We start from the raw sequence: 13,129 nt of genomic DNA, 5'->3' as shown, positions 1-13,129 counted from the left end.
TTGTGTTTTTGCTGCATTTTTATCTGTTTTTTTTCTTCCTTTGTTAGGGCCCGTGCACACGAAGTAAACGCGTGCTCATTTTTGCATAATACAAGTGTAAAGAATACACATGTAAAAATCAGACTCCAGTTGACTTCAATGACATTTTTTACACATGTAAATAAGGCACAAAAAAACTGTTTTTGCGCATTTTTTTCACATGTAAAAAATATCATTGAAGTCAATGGGAGTCTGATTTTTATACGTGTATTCTTTACACGTGTATTATGCAAAAAAGAGTGCACGTTTACTCCATGTGCACGGGCTCTTATAGGAAAAACGCTCGCATTTACACAACTAATATTGACATGCCGTATTCATCAAAAAGATATGCGTTTTTCTGTTTGTTTGTTTGTTTTTAATGCACCTTTTCCACATCTGTTTTTTTTTTCTAAAATGTATGAATGGGGTTAGCCAGAATCTGTAAGACCCCACATAGAAAAACTTTTTTGTTGCAGATTTTCCTGCATTTTTTATTATTATTTTTATTATTATTATTATTATTATTATTATTATTATTTTTATTTTTATTTTTTTTATCCAAACTTAAGAGTGACTAAAAAAGGAATGCAAAATATAAAGTAACGCTGGGTTCACACCAGCGTTCGGCAGTTCGTTCTCAGGTTTCCGTCTGCATGCGGTTTTCTGCATGCAGAAGACGGAAACCTGTCATGCCGAGTCCGGCCATGAGCGCCGGTGAGCGTTTTATGCGCTCCGCGGCTAAACCAATTTTTTTTAAATCGAACACAGAGTACTGCATGTCCGACTCTGTGTCCGTTTAAAAAAAAAAAGGTTTTTGCCGCGGAGAGAACAAAATGCTCACCAGCACTCACGGCCGCACATCTTTCAAACCCATTCAAATGAATGGGTTTGAAAAGATGCCGGCAGGTTTCCATCTCCTGCTCTGTTTTGTGCAGGAAACGGAAACCTGCAAAATGGACTCCCGGGCGCAGATGTGAACGAGCCCCCCACCGTGACATGGATACTTAGGATGAGATATCATAGTATGATCAACATAGTAAATAATATGTAATTGTGTAATACTGCAGCTCTGCCTGTTAGATTGGCTTCTCTGTATAAGCACAAGCCCACCAGGAATCAGTAGAAGAGAAGGTAATTTTTATAGACTACAAGTATGAATATTAGCAGCGTAAAAAAGAAGATTATAACGTCCAGATGTAGATGTAGGAAAATAATCTTTTAAGCTAAGGCCCTGCACAGCACAACACTGCCAAAACAATACTGTGGAAAAGACCGCGGCGCAAGGAAACACATTGCAGTTTTCCTCTGTAGACTTTCTGCCTCTATTATACCTGTATACAGAAAATACCAGCATTTCTTTAGGTATAATTCACATGCTGCGATTTACAAAAACACAAGCGTTTTCTAAATCGCAGCTTTTCTGCTGCAGATATTTTTCTGCAATGTGTGGATGGGGTAACCAAAATCTCATCCACTTTGCAGTTAAAATAAAATGTAGTGTTTCGAGGGGTGTAATTGAGAAAACACGGGTGCATTCTATCAAAAACAGCACCACATCTATCCACCTGTTGTGTCTGGTAATGCCGCTCAGCTCTATTGAGGTTGGGGTATGAGCTGTGATACCTGTGCACAGGTGAGGCTGCCATGTTGTGCTAAGCCTGGAGAACCCCATTAACAAGCAGGTTTGCTTTAAATCTTATGTACTCTTTCTGTATATGGAGAAACTACTAGATGCAATAACTACACTTATTGTTGCAATGAAACATTGGAAAGCTTTTATTAAAACACAGCAGTACAACAGACAATAGACAGCAGTTAGACTACGCATTTCTGTCATCTGACTCTACTATCTACTTTGTTGAACAATGATCTGAAAAGTGACAAATGGATAAAATATTCATGTATTTCTTATCTTATAAGACCATCTAGCCATGAATATAAGAGGTATCTTTGCACTGAGAATCCACGGAAGGCTGATAACATGGGACTTCTGGAATAAAATTGCATGACCCCAACTCATACCAGTCAGTAACACCAGAGCTGCGGTCAGAAAACCTTTCAGCCCCTCCTGTATGGATATACACCCTTGAGTTGGTATAAATGGCATTGTGATGCCAGTACAAATGAAGACCAGGTTGTTCATAGGTTGGGTTGCTGGATAATGGACAATAGGTAAATCAAAATGTAAAATGTGAAAAAAAAAATCTTAATATTTGTGAATATTCTTCATCATCGCTCACTACCGTCAAGGATAGTGGACTCGTACCTGGGTTTCAATATACACTCACCGGCCACTTTATTAGGTACACCTGTCCAACTGCTCGTTAACACTTAATTTCTAATCAGCCAATCACATGGCGGCAACTCAGTGCATTTAGACATGTAGACATGGTCAAGACAATCTCCTGCAGTTCAAACCGAGCATCAGTATGGGGAAGAAAGGTGATTTGAGTGCCTTTGAACGTGGCATGGTTGTTGGTGCCAGAAGGGCTGGTCTGAGTATTTCAGAAACTGCTGATCTACTGGGATTTTCACGCACAACCATCTCTAGGGTTTACAGAGAATGGTCCGAAAAAGAAAAAACATCCAGTGAGCGGCAGTTCTGTGGGCGGAAATGCGTTGTTGATGCCAGAGGTCAGAGGAGAATGGCCAGACTGGTTCGAGCTGATAGAAAGGCAACAGTGACTCAAATAGCCACCCGTTACAACCAAGGTAGCCAGAAGAGCATCTCTGAACGCACAGTACGTCGAACTTTGAGGCAGATGGGCTACAGCAGCAGAAGACCACACCGGGTGCCACTTCTTTCAGCTAAGAACAGGAAACTGAGGCTACAATTTGCACAAGCTCATCGAAATTGGACAATTGAAGATTGGAAAAACGTTGCCTGGTCTGATGAGTCTTGATTTCTGCTGCGACATTTGGATGGTAGGGTCAGAATTTGGCGTCAACAACATGAAAGCATGGATCCATCCTGCCTTGTATCAACGGTTCAGGCTGGTGGTGGTGGTGTCATGGTGTGGGGAATATTTTCTTGGCACTCTTTGGGCCCCTTGGTACCAATTGAGCATCGCTGCAACGCCAAAGCCTACCTGAGTATTGTTGCTGACCATGTCCATCCCTTTATGACCACAATGTACCCAACATCTGATGGCTACTTTCAGCAGGATAATGCGCCATGTCATAAAGCTGGAATCATCTCAGACTGGTTTCTTGAACATGACAATGAGTTCACTGTACTCCAATGGCCTCCACAGTCACCAGATCTCAATCCAATAGAGCATCTTTGGGATGTGGTGGAACGGGAGATTGGCATCATGGATGTGCAGCCGACAAATCTGCGGCAACTGTGTGATGCCATCATGTCAATATGGACCAAAATCTCTGAGGAATGCTTCCAGCACCTTGTTGAATCTATGCCACGAAGAATTGAGGCAGTTCTGAAGGCAAAAGGGGGTCCAACCCGTTACTAGCATGGTGTACCTAATAAAGTGGCCGGTGAGTGTAAATGAACCTGTATAAGTTTGGAACAATGAAAAACAATGAAAGTATTTCTCTGTGGTTATAGGGTCAGTTCACACATGGAGTCATTTTACAGGCAAATTTACTACAAAATTCATGACTTTTACACGTTTGTCAGATTTCGATGCAGATTTGCTGTAAATAAAATAAGTAGAATATGGAAGTTGTAGAAGACAAAGGATCCAAACTGCAGGTGGTAAAGAAGACTATATGTAGGGTTAGGGTACTGTATAATGAACCTCTGTTTGGGGAAACCCAATGTTACCTCCAAGTTTATGTGAGGGAGTGTAAATGGTGTGTAGGATACTGTGTAATAAAGAGTATAGGGTACTGTTCATGTAGGATATTTAATGCTATCCTGTGGGCTGTCTAACAGTTGCAAAGCTACGACCCCCAGTTTTTGATGTTCATCTGTTAAAAGTAGGAAAAATGGGCAAACGTGAGGATCTGAATGACTTTAATAAAGACCATAATGTTAAGGTGGTTTTCAATATAAGGGCCCCTTCACATGGCATAAGCACACCGCTCATTTAGACACGTATACACATGGCCAAGCGCGGCGCTTCAAAATAGAGCCCATTGATTTCAATGGGAAGCGTGCGTATATGCCGATATACGCGCGCTTCCCATTCAAATCAATGGGCTCTGTTTTCAAGTGCCGCACTCGGGCACGTGTATATGTGTCTAAATGAGCGGCGTGCTTACGCCATGTGAAGGGCCCCTAATTTTAACTATCTGACTGGAGTAGGAGTTGAAAGTCGCCCCACACATTGATCATCCTTTTGGGGGTACGTCTGATTTGTGTAATATACAGTGTACAAAAACCAGACGCAGATGGCTCCACGCCCTGTATAGTGGCCAGGTGCCTGTACTGCAGCTCTGCTCCCATTGACTTACTAAGGAAGGGTCGTAAATATAAAACTCATGACATCCCCTATAATGCTGTACATGATCTAAGGGTGTGAGAATCACACAGTGCATCACAACTTGCTACACATGGGACTGTACAGTTCATATTATTAGGCAGTTTTAATGGTAAGATTGATTGGTGTATAATACTGTGGAATAGGACTATAAACTTCTACTCTATTATAGAGATCTGTAAGAGGTGTACAGGATATGATATCTAAAAAAAAGTATATAGATTTCTCTTCAACAAGGATTATACAATTGTATGTAATTCGGTTTATAGGGCTTATACAATAGGGGTATCAGAAACGATATAATAGAAATGCATGACAGCATATAATAAAGTAAGGTATGGTAGACGGAATATAAACTGTGATATTGGTCAACCCTAAAAAGTGAAGACCATAAAAGTAGAAGTGTAAGAGGTAATTCACAATTGTATCAATATAATACATTCAACTATGACTGTAGTGTTAACAGAACAAATGCTGGATGTTTATATACATCTGTACACTATATATATTAGTATACATACTATATACATCCCATACATATTATGTGCTGATGATAGTTGGGTGCAGAAAGTAGACTTTTCTTCCCCGCCAGCTCCCTAGTAGTTACATCCCCAGTATAACATTACATTGAGCGACAGCTTTGAATTACTCGGCTGCACTGTTGTGAAATACAATCTGCTCCATCACATGTGAACATTTTACATACTCCACATATGCTCGCCCGCTTTAGGCTAATAATATAGGTTTGTAAAATAATTTGCGTGTACATGGGCCTGTGTGTGGAAGAAGAAGGGGGGGAGGGATATTGTCTTTATAAGAAGGTGCCCTTCATGTGAACAACAAGGAAGGGGTAATGTTTGGAAAGAATTTCACAGGGCTTATGCTGTGGGTCAACATGAGCCAATGTGAATTCTGCAAACACTGTAGAATAGGTCAAACTAAAAGGAGTGATGGTATGGGAATTTAACTACTTTATACCTGGAAAGCCTTGCAGGCATTGTTAATGCACAAGTTCATGCCATAGAATAAAAACTAAAAAAATAAGGCCGATCATTAGGTTTCCATCAACAGCTGAACTACAAGTCACAGCATGGGCTGGCGTACTATGATATATATTGATAGGAAAAGTGGAGGGGGTATCTAAGTAGTACTCTGGATCTGCTGCATAGGCTAGGTTAACATATTAAGATTTTGCAAAATTCACACTTGCAATTCAATTATTATGCTGAAGAATTGTACAAGGGGTCATTATAGGCAATAAGGGTTTTTTGGATGTGACTTGTTCCATTATAATAGTGATTGAAATTGGGCACTGAAGGTCTGGCCAGACCTACTGTATACACAGAACAGAAAATCTTCAGGTATTTACATAATGGTCACCACAATAGCGCCGTCTGAATATACAAGTTTTGTGCAAGTCACATTAATAACTCTTATGACACCATCTGAATGGATTCAATTGCAGGTAAAATTGTAGTTTGTAAACCTTGCTTAGTGCCATTTACTGTACAGTACGACTGAATGAAAGCTATTGTTCCCTGTTATCAGCCATTCAATTCATTCAGTCCTTCATTAAGACCTCTGATAAAGAGTCCAGTAAATGCCTGACCATAGGTTCACTACGTCAAGATTAAAGCTGTAGTTATTTTACATGCATATACCATAGAGGTGTACAGAGATTGTCATCGCTGTCCTCATTGGAGGATCACAATCTACATTTCCGCCTAACCTATCTGTGTCTTTTTTGGAGTGTAAGAGACCAAAGTACCAGATATTGCCCTTGGATGGATTCAAACCCAGGGCCCCAGCACTATAAGGTAACACTGTTAGGCACAGAACCACTGTACTGCCCAAGTTGACGAAAATAGATGATTTTTACCCATATTGAAATCTTGACGGGTAAAATTGAGTGATCAGCATTACTATTCTCATCTCTAAAGAAGGTAACTGAGTCAATTTTTCAAAAGGTCTTTTTTTCTTACATATTGAAACTAAAATCCCATAAATTTGTCCTTTGTCTGGTATCATAGGACATGTATGACCAGTCCAAATTAAATGTAAAGATTGAGAGTCCCCTCTAGTTGATACCTTTAATGACAGACTGCAAGCTTTCGGGACTGCTAGGTCCCTTCATCAGGCATTACAGAGTCCAAATGACTGTAATATCCAATATGGACTAAAACCTGTCCAGCTGCGTCTGCAAATCTATTACCCACTGGACATTTATTCATTCAATGATTGTATAACCTATACTATGTTCATCCTACACTATGTAATGTTTATGATCACCATTCCATTATATCTCCAGTATGTTTACCTACCTACATATGACTTATCAGTATCTCTCCCGATAAACTGCTGGTATTAGGTTTTAGTGGTCTGGTGAATCAGTAAATGTGTATCCACTATAGAATACACTATAGAACTGAACTTCACTTTAATGACTGCCGGATCTACCACCAAGGGTGAAAGCATGTATTTAGGCTATGACAGCAAGATGTCTATTTCATGAATTGATTTCCAATGGTGACTCCAAAATCCTTCAGCAGTCTCAGTCTGCCACATACAGCCAGGCCAGGGCTGCTTTAGTATTGTGCTACTACATTACAGCAGGGGTGTAGCTATAGGGGGGCAGACATAGTAGTTGTTCCTATAGAGGCCCAGTATTTAAATGGAACGTTGTAGATTTTGAATTTGACCGAAGAGCTTACATTGTAGTATAGGTCCAAACAAGAACCCAGATAAGCTATCAATTCAGGCCTAGTACCAGACGACATAACAAGACACTACCACTTCTTCTTCCAGTACTATATTTCACCATCTTATATATCTTTGCGGTACTATATATACTATTAGCTATTGTGCTGTATTATCCATAGACTTAGAAACAAAATCTATCCAAGATTTGCATGGCCACCTATGCTTATCCCCAGGCTCTCTCCTAAAGTGACATGTTAGGCCACCCACAACACTGTACACGTTCACCCTGTTAAGAGACAATTTACTTGACCCAAAATTAGATTAAAATCCAAACAAAATGCCGCAGAATTATAGAATCAGACAATGTTTTTTTCCTTTGAGTTTAATTATACATCTGGTTGATTACTGGAACAGAAACACTTAGTATCCTCTAATTGCTTGAATAAATAGAAAGGATGGTAATAACATTCTTTGGAGACATTCGGGACATGGTAAAATATTAGGTTGAGCACTAAGTAGATGCTAAATGAGTGCGTTTCGACAAGGAGGCACTGGGAGAATGTGCTCAGACTGAAACACTACGCAAACAGTGGAAGAACATGAGACCACGTTGTAGCTATTGTACAGGGGAACACTGAAGGATTTCTATATCTCCATGTACAGCATACATATATGGAGACATATTTGGAAATACTTATACAATGTACATATACTAAAGACTTCACTGTGTGTATGGAGCTCAGTGATCAAGGCCGAAATAATGCACAGACTAATATAGAGTCCTAATATCAAACCCCTCCCCCAATGATTTATGGCGTATTAAACTTGCAGCCTATTTATTAATTCCAATACACCCAAACAGCAACACTAATGTGATGCAGATACTATCTCATTACACAATAGCTCACCAAAATATAAGCTATATGTACAAAAAAATGACACAGGGGTCTGAGATGTTTATGACATGCCATGTAACTCAAGACATTGACTTTATACACTGCCAGCAGCATGTCAACAAATACTAAAGTGTGCAGGCTATACTATTGATACATGGCCTCTGGTAATTGCAAAAATAAGGTGCACCCTATATTCAGGCCCTCAACCTTTTTACCCCCCAGGCAAGAAGACTCTCTCATTCCTTCACCACCCAAAAATGGTAAATTTATATGTGAGAGTCCTATAGACTTTATTCAATTTTATACACATTACCGTGGCAAAGGATTGTGCTGTAAATAATAATAATAATAATAATAATAATAATAATAAATTGTGTTGTGATTTAGAATTGTTGCATGTTAGATGCATTATTATTATAATTATTATTATTATTATTATTATTATTATTATTATTATTATTATTTTAATGCTACCATTGTCATAACTATTATTAATACTTGTAGTAGCTGTATATAGTAGCATTAATGAAGTATTACCATTGGCATTATTACAATTGTTACTCCTAGCAGTGGTGGCAGAATTGATCTACAATATAGTAGTAGTATCGGTCTGTAGTAGCAGCTGTATACTGACTGATGTTATCACTCATCTTATTACTGTATTATTAGCTGATGGTGGTATAATAGTGTCATTATTAGTAGTATTATTATTATTAGTGATAGGTGTAGCAATATTAATTGAGTTTTATTATCAGTAGTAGATGAAGTAGTATTTTTTACAATAGTGTTATTATTGATATTACAGTATTAATAATAGTTGTCTATTTCTGATATTATTAGTTTTAGCAATATTGATGATGATGGTGATAATAATAATCATCATCATCATCATTATCACCAACTCTCTGATTTCTTATTCTATGGTTTAAAGGAATGTAAAATAAAAAAAAATATATATATATTGTTCCCTTCTTGTAAGGAAACTAATATACCAGATGGTCACCAAGTGGAGTGTGTAATGTGCAAAGTTCCTTCATCATCCAGTCAGTAGACAACAAACTGTTTCATTTCAGCAGAGCTGCTGGCAGATACATAACAAGGCTCATTTATACCTCATCTGCCCCCACTATTTTATTTTTCTCATTGTCTCTAATGTGACAACAGATCTACTCCTCCTAAAGGAAACAGCAATGACCCCTTTAGTATGCAAGCCAAATATTGTTCCAGAGTAAAATCAAATAAGGGGACCCCAAAGAAATCCTCTTGTCATACACAACCTCTGGGGACAGAAGTAATAGGGTTAAATCTGCACAGGAGAAAGTGGGGACTTAGATGCTGCATATTATCTGCTTGAATTATATCTATCTATATATCTATAGCTACTATCTATCTCCTATCTATCTATCTATCTATCTATCTATCTATCTATCTATCTATCTATCTATCTATTACACATGTTTATATCTCCCTGAACATCCCTCAGCTCTAAATATTGCCTGTTATCCTATAAAATGACCCTAAAGTCATGCATTTATATATTAAACTCAGCGATCAGTAATTCTTAAAGATTGCAGCGGCTCAGAAGGAACAAATCACAAATTTACTGGAGTCTAAAGTCTGAAGAACCAAAACCTACATCCCAAACACCGGAATGTCTGCAAGTCTGCGACCATACAAGAGCTGTGACAATGCCCTAAGATGTATAAGGATTGTGGTGACCTCGAAGAGCCGACAGTCACTACACAGACAACACTTCTACCCCTATATTGTAAGATATATATCAGACTGGCAGGGGTCTTCTTATTTATTAGGATATGTGTACAAAGCCGATGTGGTATTAAATGCCTTCACTCCCCCTCCCCAGCTCTGAGCTCATCTACTAATAATGGAAAATAAGTGACCGGTGCAAAAGCCATTTTACTACCTGTGCTTTATATATAGAAGTCACTATATATATATATATATATATATATATATATATATATATATATATATATATATATATGTGAGACAGTAAATACACGCTCGCTTATGTATAGTGTATTGTATGAAGCCATTGTTGCATTATATTATACTGATCTTTTAGGTACAAATATAATAGATGGGAACTCAATATTAACCTCTCAACTAAATTTTTCAAAAAATCTATATTCATAATACATTCATTGTAATATGTAAATACAATAGAATATCTATATATCTATATAAATCGAATTAGTAATATATAAGCTATATACCTATAGTCTATGTTTATTACAATATTTATAGCCTGTATAACACCTGATACACAGAAACTACTTAGTGAATTTGTCTCTACTCATTACTGTACAAGGTCTGCTATGTACAAGGTGATAGCCCTCCATGCTGAGTCAGCTCTGGGTACAGTATATATGGACATTTAGATATATATACTATAACCTGTATATATACTATAGAGGCTGTGCCTGCTCTGCTCCTGCTTTCCTCCTGTGCAGTCTCAGGGGATGGAGAAACCTTAGCTCCAGGCTACTGTTTTGAACTGTGATCCCTAAAATCCTTCTCAGAAACCCCATAAAACGCTGGGGCCTTGTAGTGCATGAGACACCTGATTCTAATCAGTCCTCACTCTCCCAAAATCACACAACCTATATGCGAGGACCTGGGGCCGCAGATGGGGATTTCTGCCTATATCCTCTAAATATTACATTGCCATAATACCCCCAACACCTTGGGATTAATTGTATACACAAGCAAGCAACCATGTAATATAATAATAATAATAATAATAATAATAATAATAATAATAATAATAATAATATACATTATAACACAACTATCAAATAATGCCTAATTATGTTCTAATGATTTTATTTAATAAAAAATAGATTTCTTCTGATAAATAATTCAGTTCAGTTTTGCGACATTTGGGATCTGTTGCTGCCACCCTGTTATTTTATCCCAGTGTTACTGGGCCCTGGAGCTGACCATCGATTAAAGCTCCTGTCGCAGGTTAATGTGTTACTAAACTGCGAACATTCCTGTATAATATGGAGACAGTCCACTGTATGACTGCCATATAGTTGCACTTCCTATGTGCAATGGACATAGATAGAAGTAAAATAAAAGCATACAGTGCATGCATATTCCCTATAAAACACCTTAGACTGGAATCTGCTCTAGTGACTGCACCGTCGCATGCGACTTTAAATCGCAACATAAAAGCAAATAGAATAAACAACCTGAACGTATAAATAAACACAAAGACACAAACTACAGCAAACTGCTCTACAGTGCCACTACCAAAGCCACATAGAAACAGAAAGTAAGACATTTGACAGGACTGAATATGCAGTTTAATCCCAAACTCCAGCGACAAGCGGTGACTCCAGAATAAGAATAATCCTAATCTCTGCTCCACAATACACCTCCACCAGCGGGACTGCAAGCAAAGAAATGGAATATACACAATATATACAGGATTACAATGCACCCCCAGCCCCCCCACCACCACCCCCACCCCAACCTAAATCATCCAATGCACAGAGTAAAGGTAGAATCAGATCCACAGAGAGAATCCACTGCTGGATCCGGGATCCCTGGGTGTTTTGCCCTGAACTTGCTGCTGACTGTTCCCCTCTCTGTACATGGAGTCTGGTGAGGCTGCTCCCTCTCCTCCTTATGTCCTGGGCAGCCCTCTAGCGCCCACTATTTCTACAGCCAGGAATATAATTTCACAACACTTGGAAGGCTTCAATAAAGAAAAAAAAAGTTGCTCTCCCTCTCGTCAACTTTTCGTTAAGTTTCCTTGTTCCATTTATTTGCCATTTTCAGGGTCCCAGTGTAGATCCAGAGGAGCAGGGAGAGGTGTGAGCTGAGAGGGGCTGTGGATGGAGAGAGGGGTCTCTGCCTGCTCCCTGCTCACCCTGGAGAGGGGGGGACACTGGGCAATAATCAGCTAGCAGAGGAAGGGGGTAAGGTGCTGGCACCCTGCACCAGCTCATCTGTCTGCAGGGATCCACAGGCGGCAGCAGCAGCAGCAGGGAAGGGATCAGTGGATCACCAGAGTGCACAGGAGAGAAAGGGAAAGCTGCTTACTTTTGGCCAGTTTCCGCGCCCTCGCCTTGGATCTCATCTTGTCGGCTTGTAGATTTCTCTTCTCCTCCTTGAGCCCAGAAGCAAGCTACACACTATCTTCATCTCATAAGCATTGTCAGTTTGGACACCTTTGCACATGCGCACAGAGCATTCAATCTGACACCCTCGCCAGGACTAAGAAAGTTTCCAGTGTAATCATCATCATCATCAGGTTTTTTTTTGTCCTCTTCAGATCACTTATCTCCCCCCTCAGCTCTCCCTCCCTGTTCTCAAGCTCCAGCTCTGTACTGCCTCTTTAAGAAAAATCACATCTTACCCAGTGCAATTGGCCCCTGGATTGGATCTGTTTAAGGACCCAGGTAGCAGTCACTAGGACAGAGGGATACATGTATACCTTTCATGGATATGTCATGCTTCTAATAACTTTGCACTATCATTGTATAATATCAATGTTATGTATTTATTATCCTATTATGTCACTTTTTCTATTGACATCTTGTATTTTTTTCCCACAGCCGACTCTATTATTGGATATATATATATATATATATATATATATATATATATATATATATATGTAATTTTTCACAGTAAGTAAATTCTCTATAGGAAGCATTAAAGAGTTCTCGGTTATGGAAAGAATAAGGAAGATGAAGGGGGCACTGATCCTTAACCCCTTCGCTGCCAGGGGGCTTCACTGCACAATCAATGATATTTCATCCATCACTGGCAGTGAATGCAGCAGCTTCTATAGGCTGGGGCAGTCACTGACTATGGGGAGCTCTGACCCTTCTTTTATTCTTACAGGGTTATTATAGCTATATAGTATGTAGCTGATATTTTTGTCTTCACTGGATGTTATTGATCCTTCCCTGGATGCTCCTTCCTTCATCTCTCTTTCTTTGCTGACTGGCAGGTTTGTGATGGGTAAGTCCTTCATCTCTGCTTTTGTACCTATTGTCATGCTGTCAATCTAAGTGTCTGTGTTGCACTATG

General features: G+C 39.1%; 1 protein-coding gene across 2 annotated transcripts in view; it reads right to left on the bottom strand.

Annotated features, from left to right (window-relative positions):
- PRDM16 (PR/SET domain 16) overlaps positions 1-12,347 on the bottom strand; it is a 454,135-nt gene extending 441,788 nt beyond the window's left edge. For both annotated transcript variants that reach the window (XM_075279930.1, XM_075279929.1), the window contains exon 1: positions 12,134-12,347. In XM_075279930.1, coding sequence (XP_075136031.1) covers positions 12,134-12,170 — 37 coding nt within the window. In that variant the 5' untranslated portion in view covers positions 12,171-12,347. The remainder of the gene's footprint in view (positions 1-12,133) is intronic.
- Positions 12,348-13,129: the final 782 nt, after the last annotated feature.

The sequence above is a fragment of the Leptodactylus fuscus genome, chromosome 6 (genome assembly GCF_031893055.1).
Source record: "Leptodactylus fuscus isolate aLepFus1 chromosome 6, aLepFus1.hap2, whole genome shotgun sequence".
Classification (NCBI taxonomy): Eukaryota; Metazoa; Chordata; class Amphibia; order Anura; family Leptodactylidae; genus Leptodactylus; species Leptodactylus fuscus.
Note: the sequence above shows the minus strand (reverse complement) of the source record. Positions and strands in the feature narration are given on the sequence as shown.